Source organism: Capricornis sumatraensis, chromosome 18 (genome assembly GCF_032405125.1).
Source record: "Capricornis sumatraensis isolate serow.1 chromosome 18, serow.2, whole genome shotgun sequence".
Taxonomy (NCBI): Eukaryota; Metazoa; Chordata; class Mammalia; order Artiodactyla; family Bovidae; genus Capricornis; species Capricornis sumatraensis.
Window position 1 is genome coordinate 8652062 of NC_091086.1, and position 27757 is coordinate 8679818.

Genomic DNA, 27757 nt, shown 5'->3' on the forward strand with positions numbered 1-27757 from the left:
CTAGAGTCTCAACTTCCTCCTCTGCCCTGTGAGGGCAAAACTTGACGATCTCTAAGACCCTTCCTGGTTGACCAAGTGCTAAGCTGCCTGGCACATATTACAGATGCTGCTCTATGTGTCTCCAAGGAAAGGATTTTCAGAGAGGGACTGAGTTTCTGGGAGCAGCTAGACAGAATTAGGAGAATGATGCCAGGACATAGCCACAAATGACGCTATTAATTAATCCAAGTGGCTCTCCCAGACTTCCTGGCAGTCCTCAGTGCAAGGTTGTGACCTACTTCAGACCCACTCTCTTCCCTCAAGTCCCTCTCTCTTGGGTTGATTAAGTGGCCTTAATCATCTCAGGTAAGGTTCAGGTTGGATTTAAGGAAAGACTTTCATTCAAATGCTTTAAATGGTATGAGCATGTTCCAAAAAGGAAGAAACCCACCATCTATCTTGAGAAGCCTTGAGATGCTGAGTACAGGTGTATTTTGCATTCCTGAAAAGCTGTGTGCTAAGAAAATGCATTGAATCAACCCTATTTAAAATGCACTGGTAGTGTTCACTATTTAAAAGTACTGGAATGCCCTTAAATTCACCTGTTTGTAAATACAGACTTTGTTTAACCAGGTTTTTAAATAAGAGAGGTTCCCTGGCTGAAGCTCTCTGGCAAAGAACAGTGTAAATGCAATCTTCTCAGAGGCAAAGAAATGAATTAAATTCATTCTCAAGGTTCCTTGCAAACCTGTAAGTCTGGGCTTGCATCAAACATAAGGAAAACGTTCAAGACCTTTCTGCCTTGGCCAGTATGCCTGGCTTCTGTCCTTGGGGGGTCTCTGGAACCAACACCATCTCCCTGAGCATGTCTCAATCATCAGTACCATGAATGGCTTGTCCTGGATCCCACTGGGGCTTTAATAGAACCTGGAGTTCTCATCCACTTCCATTTACTCTGAATTTTGTTTGTTCCAGTAATGAAACTAAGAGCAATGCAGGCAGGGACTGCCTGTGAAGTTTTGCTTCTCAGGGCCTCATGTGGAGCAAGCACTTGATAAATAGCAGTGAATGAATGAGTGAAAACGGGCCCCATCCATACTGGTTGGCTGTGTGATCTTTAGCCAGTTACTCAACTGCTCTGCGCCTCAGTTTCTGACTCCATATCATGGGTATAGTAAGTTTCCACCTTCGAAATTGTTGTGAGGATTAAATGAGATAAAACATAAAAGTGTTTACCATGTTGATGGACAGTGTATCAAGCACTTTACTGATGTTACCTATGATTATTGTTTTAACATAAGGCTCTTATTTTGTCCTTTCCACATGCAGCCCTGTGAGGATAAGTATAACCATCCCCACTGAGCAGATGAGAAAACTGAGGTCACAGGTAGAACTGGGTCTCTTTCACTGCTGATGGAGCAGCAGAGGCAGTGCCCTAAGATCCTGGGGAACACATGGAAACCTTTTAGGTTTTCTGGGCTCCCAGAGTGACCTGGCCTTGTGAGGTGAAGGGCTGGGCATGTTAGCCCCAGGTCTGGCCAGACTCCAGTTAGTCCTGCTGTCTTCTTTGCCCGCTTGACTCCCGCTGCTCACAGCCACTTATTATTTCCTCAAACAGGCCAGCATACAGAGACATGCCGAGTTCAGCAGTGGAAGGGAGGGCCTCCACTGCAGCGTCCATCCTGCGTGACCGCAGTGCCAGGAGAGGCCTTGCCAGCTCACCTCTGCTGGGACACTGTGTGCTGTGCTCTTGAGCGGTGCAGGCACAGTTACAGTTCACCCGGTGGGTGCTCCCTCCCTGAACGGGCGGAGGGGCATGCGCACGGGAAGCTGGTGTCCACACGCACACAGAGGGACAGAGCTCGGTCTTCGGTCAGTTCGGTCATCTGCCCTCACAGCAGGGAGGAAGGAGTCCTGCTCAGTGGACATACAGATAATCCGGAAACTGCTTGACAGGAACAGGCCCCTGCCCCCTCACACCTTCCTGTTGTTTCTGAGATGCCTGTGAGACTGTTAGGTGCCGGTACTGTCTTCACCTTCCTTTGCCAGGCGAAGCTTGGATTTGGGAGACAATGAAGAGCCCCAGAGATGGGCAAACAGAAAGTCTGAAAAACCTACCATTCGAATAACAGGGCTGAGGGTTAAGAATGTTCTCCTTGAAATCCTGATGTGCTTATTTAAACTGTAGCTTCCCATACGCACCCAGGGTGACTGTTCTTGTCTTCTATCCCTCCACCGCTTCCTTCTGATTATTTAAACTGAGGATATTATTCCCTTTGTTGTATGAATTTGCAGCATGTGGTTTAAATATTCATTTTATAAGAACAATGTCACATTTAAAGATTTGACATTAGGCATAGAGCTGTCTTAAAGATTGCTAAATAAGTATAAAGCCAGGGGAAAAAAACAAAAAACAAAAAACTGCTGTGCCATCAATGCCCAGCAATAGAAAGCCCATTTACGCAGAAGGGGCTGTCATTTGTCAGCTACCAGTCAACCTCATAATTGACTCAGGCTAAAGGGTTTGCACTTTTCACACTTCTCTATTTTGCCAAAAACACTTAAGACAGTCGGGAAACTATATAGCATGCTTTGTGTCCCTCAGATGATTGTGTTTTATCAGCATGACCAGCTCATAGTAGATTTGGTCAAGAATGATACTAAGTTACCAGAATCCGGATCAAATAGATTCCATTAATAAAATTCTGATTTCCAAAGTATTTCAGCCTAGGACTGGGCAGAAACAACATGTGAAAATTTAAGTAGCATTTCAGAATATTTCAGTGAGTAGGGGAGGGTCTGTATAAAAACTTTAACTTCTCAGTATATTTTAGGGGAAGCAGATGATCATTCCCCAGAAGTGGTTCACTGTCTGAATGATGTTCAGTGTGTGTCTGATGTGATTAAAAAAAAAAAAAGTTTACGTCCCAACATAAGAAAGAACTTTCTAGCAGTTCTAACTGTCTACAGGGGAGGGATACCTGCTTGGGCGGACCCTTCTCTCTTTCTGGAGTTACTCAAGCAGAGGTCATTGGATCTCTTACGGGGGCTGCTTCAGAGGGAATTATGCATGAGGGTGAGGGCTGGACTAAATGACCTTGGAGTCCTTCCAGTTCTGAGATCCTCTGACTTGACATTTTTTACTTGTGGTCAGGTATTTATTAGCAGATACTATCCTGGTTGTGCTTCCTGCATGTTAAGATTCGTCATAGATCTAAAAAGATCAAGAAAGACTTGATCAGACTTTCTGTTTGTCCTTCTCTTGTTTTCCCGTCTCCAGTGCTCTTCATTGTCTCCCAAATTAGGGAGATTAGGTAGAATACTCAGAGGGGAAACAGGAACTAGATTAACAGTATGGCAAAGATGTGACTTGGGAGAGAGAACACAAACATCTCAGGGAGCAAGATGTTTGGAAGGAGGGCAAGTAATTTTTTGGTTTCTATTGAGGTCCAGGTAAGAGTAAGTGAGGTTAAGTTATATTAAGCTAACATAAAGCCAGATCATCCAAAGGCAGAGTGTTGTATTCCGTGCTATCGATCTCTCAAAGAATAGCCTTTATTTAGTGTGTATATGAGAACGGTCAGGTTGAGCTGCCTTTGTTGCTTTAGTGAAACTGATTAAGGTAAGGTCTACTCTGCTTCTGTAAGTCCTTTCAAAAGGACCATGACAAATTCCTGCCAGTGGATAGTTACAGAGGAGAAAATAATGTGGTTCCTGCAGAAAGACATACTTGCCTTCAGTGTCACAAAATTAAACCTGTGTAAACTGATGTCTTTCCTTTTTTTTCTGCCTTAACTGCCAGAGCCCTCAGAGCCAGATCCTTGAGGATTTACATCTTCTTAGTGATGGTGCCTTAAAAATCACTATCTCTGCTTCTTAGAATAAATGAACTCACTTCACAGCATTGATCTTACGCTTTAATGTCATTCAGCTCACATCTTTTGGGAAGTGAGGAGGCTAAAATCTCGTATATTCAAAATGAAATAGAATAAAAGGGAGACATTATCAATTGAAAAGGAATATAACGTCCTAAGATAGGTTTCCAAGATGGATTGGAGAATTTCTGTCACTGAAGATGACCAGTGATGGAGGGTGAGTCTTTGCTTTCAACATTCTAGGTCATCATCTCATCATTCACTTCCACTGGTCTTGTGTAATATTTAAACCTCTGCAACTGTCACCAGATATCCCAGTGCATTAATTGGTATTTGATGGTAATGAGAGCCAGTTTAGGTTGACCAGTAGTCTGTTTGTAATTTCCTGATGGAAAGTTCAGTCATATTTCTTGCAACTGTTCTTGGCCCTAGGATGTGGATCGATAACTAGAAGCCCCCTGAGGGCAGGGAATAAATAATTTCCATCACTGATTTCTCCACTACTAGCATAAAGGCTGTCAGATTTCTAGTGTCTGTGACGGTTTGTTGAATTAAATTAAGATGAATTGAATATAATTGCAATGACTTCAGCTGCACTGATGAGGAGTAAATTGAGTTGTCTAGTCTTGCTTCACATCAGGCGAATGTCTCACCTTTGTTAGCTAATCAACTCTAACAACAGAGCAAGGGTAAGCATAGCATGTGGAGCATAATGCTTAGAATTTAAACATGCTTTCATCTAAAAAGTATTTATTGTGCACCTCTTGTACTCTTGTATTCAGGTACTGTGTTGGTACTGGAAAGACAATGGTGAACTAGGTAGATATTGTCCCTGCCCTCAAGAAGCTCCACCTAGGAAAGGAAACAGACATTAAATAAGTCATTGCATACATAAATACCTAATTAAGAATTGTGACAAGTGCTGAGAAGGAAAAAAGTATTAATTTTTTTTAAGAAAGATAAAATGAAGAACAAGCTAATTTTTACAGCTTAGAGAAAGCCAGTGTGTCTGAGCAGAGCGGTGGGAGATGGACCCAAAGCAAGTTAAGGCTTTATTGTGGCTAAGTCTAGACATGAATAATGAGACTTGGAGTTGTTGTTGTTGTTTTTTCATTTCAGAATTGGAGTTTTTAAAATGTAGCTTCCTGAAAGGGAGGAAGCAAGATTGAAAGCAGATACCAGTTAGGAGGCTGTTGCTATAGTGTAAGAAGATATGGTGGTGGATTGAACTGGGGTAGAGAGAAATAGAGAGTCTAGCCAAATATTTCATAGGTAGAATTGGAAAGAACTTGTCTGAAAAGTGGACGTGGCCAGGAAGAGAGATAGTCAGAGCTGCATGAAGCTGTCCGTAAAGGTAACTGGGAAAATGGAGAGGCTATTTCTTAAAATAAGGAAGGGGATCAGACTTCAGGTGGGTGAAGAGGTTTAGATCAAGCAGTCAAGTTGAGCCTCTTGAGTTTGAGATGCCTGTAAAATATCCACCTGAGGTTGTCAAATAGGCAATTGTGTATACAGAATCATTCTGTAAATATTTACTGAAAACCTAATCTGTGTCAGGCACTGGAGTGGGCGTAATGCAAAGACATATGTAGGTCATGATCTCTGACCTCTTAAATCTAGGAACTTAAAAATGGCTTAAAATGACACAATATAAAATAGTGCAATAGAGAGTTAGAAATGATTTTCAAAAACATCAGAGAAAGAAAGAAGTAGGGCTGTATGAAGTGAAGAGAGAAGGAAAGAGCTTTCCGCTGAGGTAGTGTAGTGGGCGGCGGATATCAAAGGAGAAATCGGAGTGTGGAGAGAGGACATGGGGGCCAGACTGAGGACGAGGAAGACTTCTCATCACCGAGAACAGAGAAGGCATTAGCGCCGCAGCTGCCTGGGGGTGCTCCACAGCCATGACCTCCCAGGTGAGGGCTGGGAGTCAGGAGGGCACTAGAGCCTGAGCTCCTGGTGGCTGAAACCCAAGGATGTGAGAGTTGACACTGCAGTGGTTAAAATGAGGGTCTGGAGAGAACCTGCCCACCATGAAGAAGCCAAGTAATGAGGATATTGGCTTGATTTGCTCTAGAGAAACTGCTCCTCTAGAGGAAACAACAGAAGCAGAAATTTGAGCTGTCCTAGCCTCTCCCCTGGATGCCCCTGCAACATCTGTATTGCGACAGAAATCGTCCCACCCCTTGGTTTTATGTTCACAAGGCGCTGTTGTCTTTGCCTAGAGAGAGTTTGAGAAGGACTGAGAATGGTCTTCCAGGAAGTGCCTCTTTAAATGTGTCCAGGTACAGTGGGTATAAATTTATATCGATGAACTCTTACGAGATAGAAGATGATCATCCCCTGGTTTTCTCTAAATGAATGTGACTCTCACCTGGGCAGCCCTGACCTGACTTAGCATTGACAGTGACTCAGACTCAGCTTCCTCCCTTCCCACCCAGAGAGTCAGTGAAAAGCCCCTGGGGTCTTCAGCCTCACCGATTGCCTATGGAGACCCCAGTGGTCCTCGTGCAGCTGCTTGCTGCTGTGGTAGCCATTGCTCACTCGTGTCCCTAGAGTGGGAGGCTTTTCCAGTTCCGTCCTGCTGGGGCCACGGGTCTAGTCTCCAAGGGCACAGCCAAGGGCAGGAGTTACTGACACCTGCTCTTCAGAACCTCAGTTCACCACCTCGCTCCTGGTCCCAGCAGTCTTTTCACCATTTTCTCCCTTTCTGCCTTCTCCTCCCTCTCAGCATCATGTGTCCCTCTTCCTTTCTCCTGATATCAGTTGCTCACTGGAGCAAACTTGTGAGTTTGCTTGGCCCAAAAGCCTCTAAGGCAGCAGTTCTCCTGTCAGAGCCCCCTGGAAAGCATGTTAAACACGGACCCCTGGGCCCACTCCCAAGGTTCTGATTCATCAGGTCTGGGGTGGAACCTGAGAATATGCATTTCCAGCAAGGTCCCAGGTGATGCTCAGGAGTCTGGTCCACATTGTAATAGCATCATTCCAAATGGAGGAAACAAAATTCCTAGCTTCCCATCCCTACAGAAATGCAGGCATAGGGAAGGGGTAAGGTATGGAAAATTACAGGACTGTTGAAACACAAATATTTCCATTCATTTCCATGCCATCTACCATCTCCTGTTGAATGATAAAATTATATTGACCAAAACATGATTTAGATGCAGATTTTTGGCAACTCTTCTGTTTGGTGAGAAAGGCCAAGGGGAGTTCCATTATATCTCTTATCCCCAATGACCACAGGCCTGTCCTCGTTCACAACTCCTCCTTGGCCTGGAGCTCAGGACCCCTGTTGTGGGACTCCCAGCCCCTATTCCTCATCAGACAGTTTTCTGAAAGTTGCTCCCTCCTACTCACAAGCTCAGACAATGATTTTTCTTTCTGTTGCCTGGACTTGTCATTGAGAAGCCTGGCATCGTCTGCAGAATGCATTTGCAAGTGAAATGTCTCAGTGACCTGAGAGAGGCCCGGGAGAGGGGTAGCTGGCTGTGGTGGACTGTGTCAGAGAAGCAGCCTGCAGGAGCTTTCCACCCTCTGGCCAGCTCCTCTGCTGGGACTAGAAACCCCGCATACCGCACCGCTGCCCGCAGGGCCTCCTGCAGCCGCCCCCACAGCACCTGCGGCGGGGGCTGCCCTTGAGAGGGCCTGGTCAGCCCTGTTAAGGCAGAAGCTGCCCCTTGTGCTTCATCGTGCAGTGACAGTGGTGCAGATCGGTGAGGCTAGGGCCGCCCTGCCTCGTCAGTTCCACACACTAGCTGAGTGCTGTTCTGCACAAGCCACTTATCATCTCTGTGCCAGTTTCCTCCTTTGTATAAGGTGTGTGAGTGCGTGTGCATGCTAAGTCACTTCAGTCATGCCCGACTCTTTGTGACCCTGTGGACTGTAGCCTGCCAGGCTCTTCTGTCCACGGGATTCTCCAGGCAGGAACACTGGAGTGGGTTCCCATGCCCTTTTCCAGGGGATGTTCCTGACCCAGGGATCAAACCTGTGTCTCTTACATCTCCTGGGATTGTCAGGTGGGTTCTTTATCGCTAGCGCCATTTGGGAAGCCCTTGTATAATCAGATCATGTTAATAATAGCCTCTAACCTCAAAGTTGTTGTGAGGATTCAATGAGATAATACCTGTAAATTGCTTAACTTGTATCTGCCACATAACAAGTGTACAAATAAAGGGGAGCCTTCATCAGTCATTACTATTATCCTGACCTAGAATATTGGGGCCCATGTCTTAATTTTCCTCCTGCACCACAAGCTCCCTGAGAGCAGGAGCCAGGTCTGATTCTTCTTGCATCCATTCATTGTATTGTCAAATATCTGGTGAAGCCCTACTATGTGCCAGTCACTGGATGAAAGGCCCAGTGTCTGGCCTTGCACATAGTGTGCTAGTGTTGATGAATGAAAGGGGAAGGTTGATGGAAGATACAGATGTACCAAAGAGACGTTTTATTGAGTAGCAGTGAGTTCTAGAGCTGTGCTTCTCAAACTTCAGTGGGCCCCTACCCACCTGGAAATCTTAGAATCAGATTCTAATGCATTGAGTCTAGACTGGAACCTGGGATTCCTCATTTCTTCGCAAGTTTCCAGGTGACCGTGATGCTGCCTGTTGATGAACCACACTTTGAACAACAAGGCACTCGGTTCCCCAGACATTATCTCTTATTGCTTGTGGAAGCCTTATGAGGTTAGAAATGAGGAAACGCAACTTTATAGGATCTAAGTAATTGTTTGAGACAACTGGCCAGTCTGCATTCAGGGTGGCTTGCTTTAATTTTATCTATTGAGTTACCCTGACTCCCTATGAGTGGTGATTCCCGAAGTTTACTGTACATTTAGAATTGCCCCCGAATATTTATATTTAATATTTGATTATATTTGTATTGCCCAAGGTGTGGGCAAGTGGCTAGCAGGTAATTCTAGTGTGCAGCAAAATTTGGGAACCACAACTTCCAGGTCCAGACCTCATCCAAGGAATAAGAAAGGAAGGGGATTTATTTTGCAGTCTCTCTAATTTTAGGTGTCAATCGTAGGCTTTCATGATTGCCTGTGGAGGTTAAGAAATTCATCCAAGATCACTAAACTCATTGATGGCAAAGTTAGGTCTAGAATTTCAACCTCTTGGCTTCCACTTTCCATGCGTCCCCTTGTTCTAACCGGCTGCAAAGGTGACAGCCTGCATGGTTGCAGTGCCAGAGGAAGATGTGTTTACTGCAGAGCCATCTTCATGCTCCTTGGTAGAGGAGCCAGAACCTTGAGACTGGGGACCTGGGAGTCCTCACGGGAACATCACCTGACCTCACAGGCCAGGGAAGCTCTCCTTGACAACATCCTACCGATCTCTAAGTGAGAGCATGGAACAGAGTGGCTTCCCAGATGGCGCGAGTGACAAAGAACCTGCCTGCCAAAGAGGAGACAGGAGGCTGGGTTCCATCCCTGGGGTGGGAAGATCCTCTGGAGAAAGGGATACTCACTCCAGTATCCTTGCCTGGGAATCCCATGGACACAGCAGTCTGGCGGGCTGCATGGGGTTGGACATGACTGAGCACACACACGTGCAGGACAGATCTTGCTTTGAAACTGTAAGGACTTTAAAATTCCAAAATGAAATATGTAACCCCACTAGGGTAGAAGCATAATTGTGGTTTGATTCAGTGTAATAAACATTTATTGTCTTAATCATGACACAGTGTTAGTTTTGTTGAATGCTTTGTCTGAAGGATATAGGGGCTATAAATATGTGCACTTGGCCCTTTTGTGGGGGCTGTGTTACATGACTTAGAGTTGAAAAGCCCAACTATTAGGTGTTTCTGTTTAGCCACCTTATAACCACTGATAAGTTGCCCAATGAGAGTGCCTGTGTTCTTCATTGTGACCATTTATTGAGCACTTATGCTGTGAGCAGTACTGCAGTGGCCACTTTTGAGGAGTGTAATTACACTTAATCCACATAATATCCCAAGAAGCCAGCATATCCTGGAGGCCTACTCAGCTCATAATTGGAAAGCCAGGACACAGATTCAGCTGTGGCTGACTCTGAGGCACCATACTCAGAGGAGAAGGAGTTGATTCCCTAGCCTGGATTCACAGGTGGAGAGCAGAGAGGAAAAGCAGCCTGCCCTGGGGCACACAGGAAGCAAACGCTAGGACTGGAGCTGCGGCCAGGGTCTCCTAACACTGGGCCCAGCGCTGTTTTCTACTGTATCTGTGGACAGGAGGCTGGAAAGAACAACTGGGACTCCAGAATCTTCCCCCTCAGGCTCAAGCCATCACACTTGAGTGTGACGTGAACAAACTACTTTCCATGACAGACTTTAGTCCAGTTCCCTCCAGGGACCCATTTGATTAGAAGAGAGGTCTTTACCCATCTGTGTTTCCCCTCAAAGCAGACCTAAATAAGCACATGCCATTCAGGTACCTTCCCAATCCATGTCTCAGTTACTCTTCCATCTGAGACCATATATCCATTCATCGAGCAAACATTTTTTGAGTACCCGTGTGCAAGTGAGTAAGTGTTAGTCCCTCAGTTATGTCCAACTCTTTGTGACCCCTTGAGCTATAGACTGCAAGGCTCCTCTGTCCATGGAATTCTCCAGGCAAGAATACTGGAGTGCTGGTAGCCAGTCCCTTCTCCAGGGAATCTTCCCCACCCAAGGATCAAACCCGGGTCTCCTGCATTACAGGTGGATTCTTTGCCATCTGAGCCACCAGGGAAGTCCAGGCACTCTATTGCAGATGAAGATATAAGGATAAAGTAGGACCCTACCCCAGTCTCTGCCTTCACAGCCTTACAACAGAGACAGACAGAGGAGGAGAGGGCTCCCCAAAACTCTGACCAGTGCCACCAGGGTGATGATTCCAGGGCAGGAGAGCTCAGAGAGGGACCTCCAACCCAGCGGGGCTGCGGAGAATCCCAAAAGCATTTCTGGAGGAAGAGATTTCAAATATGAGACTACAAAGTTCAGTAGAAGTGATGAGGCAAATTGTGTGTGTGTGTGTGTGTGTGTGCACATGCTGAGGCTGGAATCAAGAGCAATTCTGTGTGGCCTGAGTTTAAAGGAGCGAGTAGGAAGACGAGAAGAAATTAAGCTCAAAGGGGTCAGTCGTGCAGGGGATAGCACCCTGTGCTAAGAGGTTTGAATTTGTATTCTAAGAGTCAGTAGGGTCTGTTGAAGGTTTTAAGTGGGAGTGAGAGTTGGTCTCGTTTCTATTTCATTAAGATCACATCCTGACTGCAAAATGGAGACTCGAGGGGGCAAAGTCAGAGGCAGGGGACCACATATGGCGCTGCTGCAATAATCCAGGTAGTGATAATAGTATAGCTTCAATCAGGCAGTGAGACTGGCGGCAGAGAAATGAACACATTCAAGACAAATGTCTGACCTCCAGGGCTCGGTGATTTATGGATTGGGGGGTAGAGGTGGGGAGGTGGGGTGGAGAGCAGAATCAAGGACTGGGGCTGGAGTGTCATCTTGAGCTAGTGGGTGGTTCAGAGACAGAGTGCATAAGGATGAGGAAGAGGAGTCTGAGAAAGGAAAGATGGTGGCGACATGTTTACTATGAGCTGCCCACAGCGTGTCCCAGGGGAAATGTTCAGTATGAAGCTAGACTGCTGGAATTCTCTTTATTTATCAAAAGTGACCCTAAAGCTGTCAGCAGTTTGTAGTCTGATGAGAAATGACCAAAAGAATGACAGCTTGACCCCAATCATAGACTGGTTGTTCTATCTCATGATACGGCTCAGGGCAATCAGGTAACACAACAGAGGCCTGTGGGCCCTGAGCCAGCTCAGAAGAGGTTTTTCTCTAAAATCACAGCAAGTGGAAGTCCACCTGTCTTCTTGATGGGAGTTCACTCACTCACTCATTCACCCATTTGGGAAGGCTTTAACTGAGCACTTTCTATCTGCCAGGCATCATAGAGGGTACAGGATATGGAAGAAGGTCCTTGCCTTTCAGTGTCTCCAGAGCTAGTGGAGAACACAGATGCCTGGGTATATGATTACAATTCCCTGTTATAGGCAGGAGGAGAGTTGTATGTCAGTGTTCAGGAGACCCAGATGTTCTTGGACTTTGGAACGCTAAATATCACCATGGGATGGTTTCCAGTTTTCATTTAGGTGAATAACTCACAACCACAAACTTGGACTTCAAAGTAAGTTCTACAGTTTTTACTTTTTTTTGTCTTGTCACAATTCTGACTGTCTCTGTGTCCTTAGGAAAAGTCATCCCCAGGTTCTACTCACTTGATGCTGTATTAACAGCAGCGAGGACAATGAAAGGAGAAAGATTTGAGTGTTATTGGAGCAGAGAGAGGAAGTGCCTGGTTCTGTCTGTACAGAAGAGCGTCAGGTGGAAGCAGAGAAGGCTTCCTGGAGGAGGGGATGGCACGTGTATGGGTCTTTAAGCATGGGTTAGACTTCATGGTATATAAAAGAAGGCATCCTTTGCTTGGGGAAACACCAGGAGAGTGAAGAGAAGTTTAGAGTAGATGGCATGGAAGCGGGAAAGAGAGGCAAGGAAAGAAACAGGATTCATATGATGGGAAGACTTGAATGTCATTTTGAGGAGGCAGGAGGGGGGCATGAAGAAAGCAGCAGGGAAGAGGCCTTACCTGCAAGTGCCCACAGGACCCAGGCAGGTATACAAAAGAGGAACTAGGTAGGATGTTTGCCAGGGATTGAGAAGTTTCCTGGGACACAGGATTTTCTGTGCTAAAACTGGGAAAGTCCTGGGCAAACCAGGATGACTTGGTCACTCTTGAATGAGGCCAGGCTGTGGCTACCTAGAAAGTGCTTACCTACCCCCACACCCCAACCCCTTCCCACTTCAGGAGGCAGCTCCCAACGCTGCCATGCACAGTGCGGAATGGGTATCTTTGAATCTGCTGAATACCCAAGAGAAGCTGAAAAGCCACAATTTATGCTCTAATAGCTTCTCGTTTTAAAATGTTGACAAAAAGTCAGTTGTTCTTAAAACACCTTTCCGGCCAAACAGGTCATTTCTGTGAGCTACACAAGGCCTGTGGGCTGTGTGTTGGAGGATCTCAGGGCCAAGTGACGTTAGCAAAGCCCCCACATCCAGCCCTGTTCCTGCCCTGAGGCCACTTCAACGCACAGACAATTTTCATTACACAGAGTGACTTCAGTGATCAATGTTTTGGTTTTTAATTTGATGTTCTTAACCATATTTGGATGCTGGGCACAGAATGTAATAGATCAAAGTAGGGATGAACAGTGGCAATAGAGACACTCATTCAATTTTTTTGAAAGATGAAATTAGTGCTCAATAGCTTGTTCTTCCCCAAAGTGGTGAAGAAGTTAAAGAAGAACGCATATGTCAAACATCAGCCTTGGCTGAGGTCTGTTTATTCGGGAATCAGTACAACCCCTTGGCTGAGAAAAAAGTGGGAAAGAACAGTCATTTTGTTTGTGGGAAACTTGGAGACTCAAGGGCTAGTGTTTGGAGGTGGTAGGTGATGGTACAGTTGAGTCAGCATTGTGGTCAGAACCAGCTCTGCCACTTCCAGAGGCTGTGTGGCCTTGGGGAAACCACCTATAACCTCTCTGGTCCATGGCTTTCCTGTTTGTGCTTACAAGGACTCCCAAGAATCACCCTTCTCATCAACTCCCTTAATTCTAAGTTTTGACTTCAATTAGACTTTTGCTAGGATTTCTCAAGGCCTACCAGGGTGAAAGAGTCAGCAGGGGTTTTAAAGAACGAATCAGTCCAGACAACTGTGACATCTTCTTTCTTTTCTAGATGGAATTAGTAGATATGGGGCGGTAGTAAGTTGATCTGATATCTGGGTGCCACCAGGCCCGCTCTCTGGTTGGCATTTTTCATTGGGCCCCTTGATTTTTAATTGGGTGTGGAGCAGAACACAGGGATGGGAGATGCGTGCGGGAGGCAGGTGTCGGAGGCAGGGGCTCCGGGGCCAGGGAGCCTCCTGCTCCCGGAAGCGGAGGGCTGGGCAGGTGGGGGAGGGCCTGCACCCATGCCAAGCTGCAGTATCACCTTTATTAATGGTGACAGAAGAGGGAGTCAGCAGGCAGCTGATGCGGACTGCGGAGGATGGTAATTGGAAGCCGCTGCTGCCGTTCCGAAGGGCAGGGAAGTGGAAGCGGGGCAAATGGGAGTTTAAGAGGAGTGAGATGAGCAAAGGGAAAGAATAGGAAGAAAAAAGGAGTACGATGTCATTTGGAAAATTGCAAGCCAATAGATCAATGAGGTATCATTCCTAGGACCGAGAGGAAACTGCCTGAGGAGGAGCCGGCCAGCCGGGGAGCTGGGGGCTGCCGGGCAGCGGAGGGTCAGTAGGCAGGGCAGTGTCCTCATCCTCGTCAGGGGGCAGCTGGAACACGAGCCCCAGGGATGTGCTTCCACTCTCTTCCGTCCGCTCCTCGCTGAGGGTGTCTTTTGTTTTGTTCCTTGTGTGAATAACATCAGAAGGAACGCTCTCTCCAAAAGGGCTTTGCACAGGAGCTTATGAACGTGAGCCTGGAGAGTCAGCTTCTCAAAAATTGTCTCTGAGTTCAGCTGCATAGGATTTTTTTCATCATTGGGATCAGCTTCGTAGAAACCAGAGCATGATAATTCTGCCAGTTTTAACTGTTAACAGATGAAATAGCCCTCCCTTTATAGAAATGAAGAGCAAGGACTTTGGGTAGCCTTCTTTAGTTCTCAAGACCTTGTCAGCAGAGCTGGCCTGAAGGTAGCCCAGTAGGCAAGTGCCGGCATGACATCCCATTACCGACAGATGGAGATTCAAAGCCCTCAGCCTGGCATTTAAGGTGCTTCCCGTCTGCCCCTCTACATATCTCCTGTAATCTCTCTCTGTGATCCTCTGTTGCACCAAGCACTTTGCTTGTTTTCACCTCCGCTTCTTTCCTCCCGCTGTTCCATGTCAAAGTAGAACACGGAACACTCATTCCTCAGCACATGTAACAAGATTATCCCTCCCCCTCCCTTGACTAGAGCAGACATCACTAATCGATTGCCACAGTCTTTACTGCTGAGCTACGACTTGGCATTAAAATCATTCTTTTCACAGATCTTTAGGCAGTTACCACCAATCAATCAAATTAATCAAATGAAATGTTTTTCCTATCGCAATCGTCCTTCCCCATTCTTAGCTTCATCTTTTTCACTCTTGTCATTCTTCAAATCCCACATGCTCTGTGAAATTTCTCCTGAACATTCCTAACTACGAAGGTTATTCCCACTTCTTAAACGCCTAGAGAAAACTAGAACTCTCATTCTGCATCTGTCATTCAGCACCGTCACGTGCGTCTCTCTGCAGATCAGAGTGTCTCATTTCCTCACTGGTGACATTTGGGGCTGGATCATTCTCTGTTGTTAGGGCTGAACTGCGAATTATAGGATGTTTGGCAGCATTTCTAGCCTTTATGCAATAGATGTCGACCTCCCGCCTCCCTCTGTATGACAGACAAAAATGTTTCCAGATGTTGTTAAATGCCCTCTGGGGGACAAAATTGCCTCCAGGTTAGAACTACTATATTAGAGAGACAGGGAGAGAGAGAGAGAGAAGGAAGAAGGAGGAGGAGAAGGAAAAGGAGAAAAAAAAAAACACTAAAGAAAAGGGAAAAAAAGAAGAAAAAGAATCTTCCCTATGAGTCTGAGACTTGCAGGGTAAGAACCATGATCATATCTGATAAAGCGCCTTAGACATAATAGGTGCTGAGTAAGTATTTGCTATAGTCATAACTGGGAATGAGGAGTTGTTCGGGAAGGGGGAAAACCCTCCACTAGCATGGACTGACACACCATGGGTGTGTCTTTGCCTCAGTTATGCACTACTGAGTCGAGCAGCACGAAGAGCTTGCACAGAGGCCGCCTCAGCACACACCTGGTGGCGGTTGTCAGACCACCTAGCTGAGTGTGCAGGGGCTGGCCCACTGCCCGCGGCAGGGGCAGCTGGGCCTGGGGGAGGTGCCAGGAGAGGCCCGGTTGAAAAGTTGAGCTTGAGGTTTAGAGCACGATGTGTGAGGCCTTCGCTTGTCTTCACCTGTCATCATTTCTAATGAAGGAAACAGGAGGGGTCAGCTAAAGACGCCGTTCACTGCACAGAGTAACTGTCGCTCCTGAAACCCCTTTTGCCTGGCTGCCTGTGACTGTGAGCCCACTGTCTGCCTGACCTCCACTCCTTGAAACCTGGAATCTCTGTGCAGGGAAACAGAGGGCATGGTGAGCTCGTATCAATCATCACCCACAGTGCAGCTCCCCAGGTCCACAGGGAGGCTTAGATCATCCTCCACGAGTCAGCCAGAAGCTAAGTCCATACTTCCCCAGCTGACCAACTCACTATTCCTAGAGAACCACAAAGAGGGCTGAGGCTGAGCACTGCAGGAAGGCTTTCTGAGTTCCTCTGGTGTTGCCAGGATCCGCAGGGACCCGCTGCACCCACATTCCACCACATCGTCACAGCAGTCCTATAGTCAGCACCGTTATCCCCATTTCAGAGACCAGAGAACTGAGGCTTCAAGAGGTAAAGCAGTTTGTCCAAAGATCCAGAGTATGTTGAAGAGAGCGGACGTTTGATCCCAGTACTTAGTATATCCAGTGTGTTCCAGGAAAGCTGCTTCTATGAGAAACCACATGTATTTCCTAATATTTTGTGTTGGCATTTCTTACTGAACCCTTCTTGGCCTTCAGAACCCCAAGCAATGCAGAAAATGAAGGGGTTATCCTCAATTGAACCTAAAATCATGGAGACTCATAAGCCATAGGGCAAAGTCATTAGAGGGCTGGTCTTGTTTACATAAATATGTGACAATGCTTACCAGTTAGTCCATCTGCCTATGTAATCTGCCAGCCTAGCTCCATCCATCCATCTCTCCACCCATCCTTCTACCTCTATTTAGGCACAAGAGATTTTAGAATAGCCTTAACATTTAGATGTTTACTGGATTGAAATGAATATTGAATATTCTTAATATTCAAGGTTAGGGCTTCCCAGGTAGCCCTAGTGGTAAAGAATCTGCCTGTCAATGTGGGAGACACAGGAGACACAGTTGATCCCTGGGTCAGGAAGATCCTCTGGAGAAGGAAATGGCAACCGACTCCAGTATTCTTGCTGGAAAATCCTACGGACAGAGGATCCTGGTGGGTTCAAATCTGTGGGGTCACAAAGAGTCTAACATGACTGAGCACGTTCACACACAGTGTTCAAGGTTAGGCAGCAGGCGTGGTGGAGCGAAATACCATGCACTTCCTTCTTTATGATACTTGGAGGTTTTGCTTTTCATATTAATAAGATGATATAATGATTATAAACCAATATTCTGGAATTAAGCTGAGCCAGCCACGTCATGTCACCACCCTGCTCCTTGATTCCCTCATCTGTAAAGTACATGTAGTTTTACCAACTTTGATTGAATGTTGGGAGGATTCATTGAAATAAGGTGCAACCGGTGCTTGGCCTACAGTAACTGGTAGCTGCTGTGACAATTGACATATGTTTCAGCTCAGTGTCTGACATAGGAATGTCTGTTCGATACTAATTCTCTCTCCCAGCTCTTTCCTTTCCTGGCCACAGTCCTATAAAATGTCCTTACTGATGGATCAACAGAGGGTTTAGCACGCTGCCCAACGCACACTTAGCCCTTGAAGTTATAGTCATTATTGTTATCCTTTAGCCCACAGTGCCTTCTTTATGAGTCATAGTATCCTTTTATGACAGTTTTTCCTGCTGAAGGTTGACCTTGGTGTTTTATGCAACCTGGATACAAATGTTTGCAGGAGATGAAAAGCTGCTTAGGGTGCTCACGCATAACCTGCATCCTCGTGACGCTCCTGGCTTTGATTTTTCTCAGGAACGTGAGAGGCGAGAACAGCACTGTTCTGTCTAGGACTCAACACAAGCTTTTCTGTGCAGCCCTTCCTGAGGCATCCAGTGTAAAGCTTGGAAGACCATCATTGGTGTGTGTGCCGAGAATAAATCCTTGTTCCTGAAACAATTCCTTTTTCTGTCACATTTGTGAACTTCCCCACCCACACCTCCACAGATGTAATTAGAAACATTTAGAAAAATCATCTTGTGTTCTGTTAAAAACTGAGGTGGCCTAAATGATAGAATGAGAGCCCCTCTCTTAGCAAGCAGCCTTCTCAGCTTCCATGAGCTTGAATGGCCTTCATCATAGACTGGGAGATGCCGGAGCAGGCTCCCTCCCTTTCACTCAGCTCTAAATGACAGGGAGACAAACCAGTGAACTTGAAGACAATTGAGATCCACGTAAAACTAGAGTTTTACCTGCTGAAGAAAGGCCAAGAGTCTGCTATAAAATAGTCATTTAGTGAGAAATGCTTGCTGAGAAGCGGTGATGCTACCGCAAACCAGGAGAGTTGACATTGAGGGCATGGTCACACCTGGAAACAACTCCAGCGTCTTGGAAGAGTATGGGAAGACACACAAATTGCGTCTTTACAGGGAGCTTCCTGAAACACACAGTAGCCAGCGTGAGCTTCTGAAAGCCCAAATCAGTGGCCTCCCTTTGCACTTACAAGAGCCTTCAGGATGTCTCTCTGACCTCATCTTCTCCTTGCCTTCCCCCGCTTTGTACCTTCTGGCCTTCTTCTGGATCCTCCAGCACTCCAAGCGCATCTGACTTCAGCGCCTTTGCATCCGCTACTTAACTGCCCTGGAACGCTGTTCTGCCAGATTTTTACATGACCAATTCTCATCATTAGATCTCCACTCAAGTGTTAGCTTTCTAAGAGGCCACCTTCATCTCCCCTATTGAAAATAGGTCCCTTCCCATCTCTACCTCATTCCTCTGTATTATTTCATTAGCAGCAGATATCACTGCCTAAAGTGACCTCACTTACGTATTCACTGGCTTGCAGTGTGTTTCCCCATCCCTGACCCTCTACCTAGTGGGAGTGTGAGTTCCTTAAGAGCAAAGTGAAGTGAAGTGAAGTCACTCAGTCGTGTCCAACTCTTGGCGACCCCGTGGACTGTAGCCCGCTCAGGCTCCTCTGTCCGTGGGATTCTCCTGGCAAGAATACTGGAGTGGGTTGCCATTTCCTACTCCAGGGGATCTTCCCAACCCAGGGATCGAACCTGGGTCTTCTGCATTGCAGGCAGACGCTTTATCCTCTGAGCCACCAGGGAAGCTCCCTTAAGAACAAATCCCTTGTTAATCTCATTCGTGACTCATGTGTGTTCAAAGCACCTAGAACCATGCCTGGAACGCAGTAAGTGCCCAAGAAATATTTGTTAAATTAAGGAGAGTGTGAAGCCATGATCTCACTCTGACCTAATCAAATGTAACTTTAGATGGAATAAGAACAATAATCCAAGAGCAGAGCAAGATGTCTTCCATTTCTGTCCTCTCCCAAGGCAAAGATGTTCCACACACAACCCTAACTTTTCAGAGTTTGAGGGAGTTATCCCTGTAACATTCTTTTAAAGATGAAGAATAAGAAGTTCAATCTTTCCTCTTACAGATATTTATAGAGCCTATACTGTGCGCAAGTTCAATTCTATGCTCTGGTGATATGGCAATGAGTAAAAGACAAGCTCCTCTGCCCAGGTGGAGCTGACAGTGATGAGATGAGAAAGATCATGGATTTACAAAAAGAACACAGGTTTTTGAGTCAGAAAGACCCAGATTTTTATCCCTCCCCCATCCTGTTCTAAATGTCTGTCTAGGCAAACTGCTTGGCCTCTACGCATCTCACTTTACTCATTTGTAAAATGGGCATAAAGTTGACCTCTTGAGGCTGTTGAGATGACTCAATGAGATAACAAGGGTAGAGTCCTAAGCCCATGGAATGAATGAACAGAATTTGCTTTCCTTCCACCTCCCTTTGTGATTAAACACCTCACGGTATCCTTTGGAAGATTTAAAGTGACCCCACACTACAGAGCCACCTGCACAGGCTCCAGCCAAGATCAGAAAGTGTCCATTTCAAAGGAAGAGTGTGTAGCCAGTTCGGTCGGCCCTTCCAGCCTGGATTCAAAGCCGCTTTGTTACCTCTCCCCACCTGCTCTTCATCAGTGAGAAGAGCTCTCTGAGGAGACGCTGTCCTGTGGTTCTGTCTGGCTCTAGTGTTTCTGGAGAGCTGATCATTAATGCCCACAGTGCCGGGCAGGGGTGCACAAAGCTAGCTCCAAAGAGTTGCTGTGTTGTACAGACAGAATGTGTCCAGCTGTATCCAGAGTGAACAGCATCTAAGTGGCACCTTCCTGTCTTCCTGTGATGTTGCGCTTTGACATGGAACAGGCTACACAAAACCCCCGGATCTGTGCCCATTAAGAATCTTCTCCCTGAAGGAAGCTGACTTGGTTTACTCTATCACACAGCAGGATTCCTGGGTAACCAAAGAATGTCACTTCCGAAAACCAGACAGCTGGAGTACTAAGCTTCCGATGAAAACGGTTACATTTCAGGCTTTTGAACAATTTGGGCACTCTTGTCATTCATCCTATCCTACCTGCCAGCAACTGTCCCACATAAAAAGAACCTCCCATCATGCATTGCTCAAAGAGGCACACGCTCTATTTACTAAACAGCTTTTCTTTGGACGTGTTGTTGACTAAAGCCATGTTCAGAGTCAAAGGACACTTAGCCACGTGTCCCAACTGCAACTGGGAGTGCTTGATGCATCCACAGACAGTCAGGGTAGCTGGAGTCCTCATTTCATCTGTCCAGGTCAGAAATTTCAGTTAACCAAGCTGCACAGTTTTTCAGGGTCAGAGTCAGCAACAACAGCAATAATACTAATGGCTGATCATTTTGAGGGCTTTCTATATTTTAAGAGGTTTACACACATTGATTTAATTCTCACCAAAAATGTGTGCAGTAAGAACTATTTCTATTCCCTTTCACTCTAAGATGCAAGACCCTGCTCAAGGTCACGTGCTTAATGATGGATGGAGCTGAGATTTGAACTCAGGCGGTCTGGCTCCTAGGTCTCCACCTGATGTTCTGCATCGTGGCGGAACCAGATGTAGACTCTTTGGAAAGAGCGTTATCCGTCCGGCTCACTGCTGCACCTGGGTACCTAACACAGTGCCCGGCATGTAATGGTTGCTAAGACAGGCTGCGTGCACTGCTTTCCCCAAAGACTGCTGCAAACTGGAACTCTCAGCTTCCTGACAAATTGCTAAGACGAAGGAGTTTTAGAGTCCTTGTTTTCCTTGACACCATAGCTTCCCACTTCCGGTCCTGGATCTGTCACAAAGACAGTACCAATTCCACCCAAAAATCAAATCCGTTACATAACCACATGGCAGACATGCGGGTGAATGGGGAAGCAACCTGAGCGTGGCGTTTGCTATTCTTAGGCTCCAGAAGAAAGGGATAGCGCCACAGGTAAAACTTCGCATCTCCCTCGGCATGCAAACTTTCCTCCCTTCTTTCCTCTCCTTGGCGCTCTGTATTTTATTTTATTTTGGTAGAGCACATTATTTGAAGTTACTATGGCAACATGTCACCAGCTGGCATCGCATAGTAATGCTGGCATTTAGGTAGCAAGCTCCCGAAGTGGGCTCTTTCCCTCCCTCTGAGATCTCGTCACTCCCACTAACCTCAGGTGGGGAGGGGTGCATTCGCATCTGCCATGCCCCGCTCTCCTTGTTTTGTTAGGTCTTCAAGGCAGGGCAGACCGATCACCTCTTCCTGGCTCACTCAGCCCTGCAGGGTCCTAACCATGTGTGTAGGTGTGTTTGCTTTATAAGAGGTTAAATAGATATGTTTCAGTGTTGTGCACCAAAACTATTGGCCTTATCGATAAGAGGAGGAGGATGACGATGGTCATATGATGATCACAGTGATGGTTTTTCACTCAAAGGAGTAAATTGATTTGGAGAGGGCTACTCTCCTGATCGCAATCACCCAGTATCCCAGTTAATTAATACTAATGACACAATATTGGGTTTCTCATTTTCTCTTGCCATCACACAGCAAAGAGACCCTGACTGTTTTCCTTTGGAGCTTCAGTTCTCTCCCAGGTGTGCAGGGCCTCCCTACTTACTGATGGGGTGAATTAATTAAGAGGATTGAATGTCGTGGATCACTGGAGAGGGTTCTGTACGGCAAATAAGCCCTGCCACTCAAGGCGTTAAGTAGCCCCTCATCAGCCAAGTGCCGGCGATGATTGCATTTATTTTTACACATTTGACCTAGTTTCAAACCATGTCTCTTCATGCTGTGACTCATTAGCTACATTTTAAGCCACCCCAGATGGAGCTGAGGTGACTCTGCCTGGTCTGTGCCAGTATCGCAGATACTGTTTCTCTCCGGAATTTAATGCGGATCCCCCTGCCATTCGGTTTTAAGAAGCAATTTCCTATCTGGGCAGCTGGAATGCTGCTCGGGTATGGGTGAGTGGCTGCCTCACGCCTTGGTAGTAAATATCTGTTGACCACAAAATTTCCACCAAGGATGGCAAGAAGGACCTTCTAGGCAGCCTGAACAGCAGGGGGTCCACCTGCCCCTCTGTCCCCCAGGCTGCCTTCAGGCTTTGCCGTGTTGCTGGCAGGGCTGGGAGTCTGGGCTCCAACGCTGTAAAGTTTGAGCAGTGCCAACATCAGGAAGGTCTGAGTTGCTACAGCAAATGCAGTCTGATCTTCTCCCCCACGCCCAACCCCTACAGCTCTTTCTAAACCTTCAGACATGGTGGATACGGAAGGTCTCAAACTTGTGAAAGGGGAAGAGGACCGGGAGCAAAGAAGTGGCTTGCTGAGCTGAGGGCTCTGCTGAAAAGGGGATACACGTGAGAGAGACACAGCGGGATTCTGTCATTCTCTCATTGTGTGATGAACAGAGGTTTTGGGCTCTTAATTTAAATGACAAAGAGGAGCCTTTACTGAATTTGAACCTGCTGCTGGTGTCTCTTGCCAGCTCACAAATCAGTCAGTCACATGGGTGTGATTTCGGACAGACTTGATACTAAAGTGGGCTAGACACCATAGCAGGAAAAAAGGAAAGCTTCCAGCTGGAAGTAAAGCACTGTCATTTCTCATTAACAGCCAAATGCAGGTAACTTGTCCAAACTTCAGTCACAGCACACTACAGATCCTGCTGGAAGGCACTCAGCCAGGTTTTTCTACGGGGTAGTTAGAATCAAGAGATGAACAAGCTGGTAAAAGTAATTTTGATAGATCGATGAACTGAACAAATCCTTATGAAAAGATAGTGGTTTCTTTCATAAAATAGTCACTCTCTCCAAATGAGACGGGCACGGGAATCCCCTCCCCCTTTTATTTTCATTTAAAACGAAGCATGGAAGTTTCTCTAAGGAAGGCTTAAGACAAGCAGCCTTTTCAAGATAATTTCCAGGCAACTTGACCTCTGAGATTTGTTGCTTGCTTCCGCCACCCCCTTCAAATTCAAATCAAGCCTTTGGAAATAACAAGCATTCCGGATCTGTATCTGTACATTTGGGGCAGCCTGCAGTTCCGACCATGGTGGATTTTCTGAGACACACACACACACACACAGACATACACACACACACAAGCTCACAATCCCAGGGCTCATTTAAGCCCAAGCTTTAAAAGTAAACTATTATCCAAGAAATGATAGCATTTGCTCTGAAAGGATGATGGATCACAAAAAATAAAACCTACCCAGATCTCTTACCTTGAAGCAGTGGAATTACCTGCAGAGAATGCCCTTCCTTTCTTTGCAAAACGAGCCAGGCTTTGGCCAGCAGCAGAATTACTCCAAAGAAGAAATAATAAGTCCTTTATGTTGTAATTTTCACTGTTTATATGCAAGAAGTGTAGTGGGTCTGCTCACGTAGGAATAAATAAAAAGCCGAAAAAACTGCACGGCAGCTACCATGTGAAAAGGAAAGACCTCTAGTGGCCACTGGCTGAATTCTTGGAGGAAGCTCCTCACAGAAGAGATGGAGGGAGTAGAGGAGATACACACGTGTGTGCCCACCCTCCCCCCACACACGCACACCTCTAACTCAGAAGATTCGTCCCCTCTTGCGTCCAGCCTGGCCGGAAAGATAAACAATAATAAACTTGTTTCTTGGTTTCCGTGGGACTTGGTGAAGTTAGCAGTGATGGTGGCTTTCTGTCTGGTTTGAAAGGGTTGGATAATTTCACAGACTCACCAGTCCCCCGCTGGGGGCCTCAGCAGGCGGAAGGATTGGACTCCGGGGTGGCCAGGGCAGTTGGCCCCCAGGGAAAAGGCTCCCGGTCCCAGTGCCCAGCAATGTCACTGCTGTTGCTCCCTGCACTCCTGCCAGCTCTGCGTGTTTTCTGAACGCTTGTGGTGCGTGTGCGTGGTGGTCACCCGTAGGCAGCGCTGCCTTCCCCGGTGTGTGACCTGGTCCAGTGCTCAGAAGGGCCCTGTGGCTGTCTTTAAATTCTGAGGAATTTTTACAAGTAGTTTTCCATTTTCATTTTGTTCTGAGCCCCACAAATTACATAGCTAGTCCTGCTGACTGGGAAAGCATGCTATCCCTGAGGTCCTAATCGGAAAGAACCTAGAAGCAATTGAGAATCCATATCTTTGGGAGTTACTTTTGGGAACATGAACTCGAAGAACATTCAGTTGCCCTAAAGACTTGCTGTGGAGAAACGCAGAAGGAGCTTCCTGGGGACATCGAGGCTGTTCCTTCTATCACTGCCACTGAACTGTAAACCTGAAATTGGGAGTTTTTTCACATTATAATTTCATAAGAAAGGGAGAAGTTTTTTCATTTTTTGGTTTTAGCAGTTTTTTTATTTTTGAAACAAAGATAGTAGTTTGTGATACAGATATAATACTTGGTTCAAACACAGCACTTCCAGACCCACAGCTATGGTGTGTTATATCTGACACCCTTTAGCAGTGGGGATCCCTGGAGACACTTGCATCACCCCAAGCTTCCCATCCACCACAGGCTTGCCCTTGGCAGGGAACTTCCTTTGATTAAGTTGGCAGCCTAAGGGAGTCTTACAGGAGACACTCTTGAGTGCCTTTCCCCAGCTGGTGGGTGTATGGTCACTGCTTCCTTTACCAGGTTCCCGGAGTAGATCCCCCTCAGTTCTGCTGGCAGACATTAGCCCTGACAGCTGCTGGCTTCTCACTGGCTGATTCATGGTCCAACCACCGATGCTCCTGTAGGGAACTTCAGTGTACTCAAGGCACCGTAGAGGCCACTGATCCTACGACGCATCTCTGGGGTTAGATATGGGTGGATTATTGTCCCACTTTACAGGTGGAACAATTGGAGATTAGACATGTAAAATTATTTACCAGAAAATCAGTTGTCTTCAGAATGTTGATACAAGCTGGATCTCCTGACATCAATACAGTGCTCTTTTCCCAATGTAAAGCAACTGCAGAGGCAACGAATCGGGTCCTTATTGTCTGTATAATAGGAGCTCCTATTATAGTCCTAGGCACATAATAGGGGTTCGAGAAATGCTTTTTTTTGGATGAGTGAGCTGATGAATAAGCCATAAGGAGACATTTACTCTTAGAGAAGTTTCACATGCTCATCTGCTAAGAAGAAATTCTCCACCCCTAGAGGGGGTGGGTTGGAGAGGGGTTACACTAGCAGCCTGGGATGGAAAGATGTTTTCCAGTCTGAAGTCAAGTAGACGCAGAAAATGAATCTCATGGTCCACCTCTCCACTGTTTGATGGCATTTTTATTTCTTGCAGAGTCACTTTGTAGCATGTATGACAGCCATCTTAAACCAGATGGGCGACCAGCACTATTCCTTCTATATTGAGACCTTCCAGACCAGCTCTGAACTTGTGGTGAGTCTACAGAATGCTTTGGGGTGGTGTTGGGAGACACGCTGTACTCTTTAGGTTCTTGAGAGTTTAGAGCAAGAAGATCTTCCCATGAACCTTACGTGTGTGTGGGTCTAGGTTTGCAGGAATGTTCGTGCGCTTCCCTGTTTCTCACTCCCACTTAGGTTTGTATATATCACTCCTGAAATACATCTTCAGCCCATGTCAGATGTGAGCCCTGAGTGTCTAGCCTACATAGGACTTGAAATCATATTTGTTGATGAATCATAGACATTTTGAGTCATAGACATTAAGAGCATGAGTATTGGAGTCACATGGTCTTGGGTTTGAATCCAGGATTTGTCACTGTGACTGTGGGCTACTTAACCTTTCTTAAGCCTCAGTTTACCTGTCTGTGAAGTGGGGATCATACCATTTTTGTCACGGCATTGTGAAGGGATTAAATGAGAGCACAGTAGCTCTCACACTGTAGGAGTCCAGTAGAAGGCAGCCATCATTGTATTATAATAACACACGCGTAGAGAAGACTGATCTCTGAGCCCTTTCCTCCTCTGGAATTCATCTGCTATAGGACCGTCTGCTGTGGCGGATGGCTGGGGGGCTGTACCTCTGCAGCAGATGATGTCATCAAAAGGAAGCCCAGCCCAAGCTGCCCCCGAGTGCAGCAGACACTTTACCCTCAGTATGGAACCTTTGCCACTCTCTCCTTATTGCCGCCAGCTTCAGGGGTTCTGCTGCCAGGGGCTCATTTTTCCCTCTCCTTGAAGGACAAAGGGAACCAGAATTGTGCCAAGCTCCAGAGTGGAGAACCAGTAGGAAACTAATGTCCTGTCCCTTCAGCCGTTTAGCTTTGAGGACTCCTCGCTGGAGTAAGATTGGCAAGAAAGGGAACCTCTTTCTGGTTATACCAAAAAAAAAAAAAAAAAAAGAAACAAACAAAAGGAAATCTAAATAACCTAAGGTTTTCTCCCTCCTCAGTGTCATGGGACATGGAAATAGAGAGACTGGATTCCTCACTTTTGATCCTCAGTGGAAGAGAGGGTGGAGAAGATGGTGGGAAACAGATTGCTCTGCATTGAATTATGCATCTCTCAACCATCCCCCCAGCAGCTGGCAGAGGCGCTAGCGGTCATGCTTTACACGTCTCCAGACTGCTTGCTCAAGGCCACACAGCAGTGTACGGCAGGGGGCGGATCTGAACCTCTGTTGCAGTCCTTACACCATGCTAAGTTGCTCAGCCATGTCCGACTCTTTGCAATCCCATGGACTGTAGCCCGCCCTGCTCCCCTGTCCATGGGATTTTCCGGGCAAGAATACTGGAGTGGGTTGCCATTTCCTTTTCCAGGGGATCTTTGTGACCCAGGGACAAAACCTGGGCCTCCCACATTGCAGGCAGAGTCGTTACCATCTTTCCTACCATGGTGAAGGAAAGCCTACACCATGGTGCACCTTCCCAATCGGAAGTCAGGCTTTCTATCTGTGAGGCAGAGGCCTTCTCCATTCCCACAGGAAGGGACTGTGCCTACGGCAACATCCACACCTCCCCAGGTGATCCTGAGGATGAACAGTCACACCCACCATCGTCATCCTGAGCATCTAGTGAACACTCACGGTGGGCTGGGCTCTGTGTGGAGCATCTTATAGACGGCGTGCACTCAGCCAACCGTGTGAGGCGGATGTTATCCCCATTCTGCTGATGTGGAAACTGGGGCTTTAGTCTCCGAGGTGAATTTCCCTAGAAGCAATGATTGCTGGAAAGGAGCCAATCTCATTTCCAGAACTGTACAGTTGAGCTTAAGCAGTGATTTTCAAATTATATTTCTCCCAACCTCACTGTCTTCTACCATAAACACACACACATGCATGCATGCATACTTCAGCCAGAGCTGTTTCTGCTTTTATCTGTTTTATACATTAGGTTCCAAGTAAGATTTTCTCCAAACAAAAAATTCTGCTGTTAAAGTAATTTAAAAACCACTGGCTTAAGGAAAGAGCTCTGAACAGGTTTCCTATGGATTTTAAGTTTCGCCTATAGCAAACGGGTGGCTCAGCAGTAAAGAGTTCACCTGCAGTGCAGAAGATGTGAGAGATGCCAGGTCGATCCTCGGGTTGGGAAGCTTCCCTGGAGACGGAGTGGCAGTCCACCCCAGTATTCATGCCGGGAAGATCCCATGGACAGAAG

General features: G+C 46.5%; 1 protein-coding gene and 1 non-coding gene across 2 annotated transcripts in view; one reads left to right on the forward strand and one right to left on the reverse strand.

The window, feature by feature from the left end:
• The window catches only part of DOCK2 (dedicator of cytokinesis 2), a 444911-nt gene that overhangs the window by 305599 nt on the left and 111555 nt on the right, over window positions 1-27757 (forward strand). The window contains exon 27 of the mRNA XM_068990795.1: window positions 25480-25578. Coding sequence (XP_068846896.1) covers window positions 25480-25578 — 99 coding nt within the window. The remainder of the gene's footprint in view (window positions 1-25479; window positions 25579-27757) is intronic.
• TRNAC-GCA (transfer RNA cysteine (anticodon GCA)) lies at window positions 18907-18978 on the reverse strand. The gene has a single exon. It is a non-coding gene; the product is annotated as a tRNA-Cys (tRNA).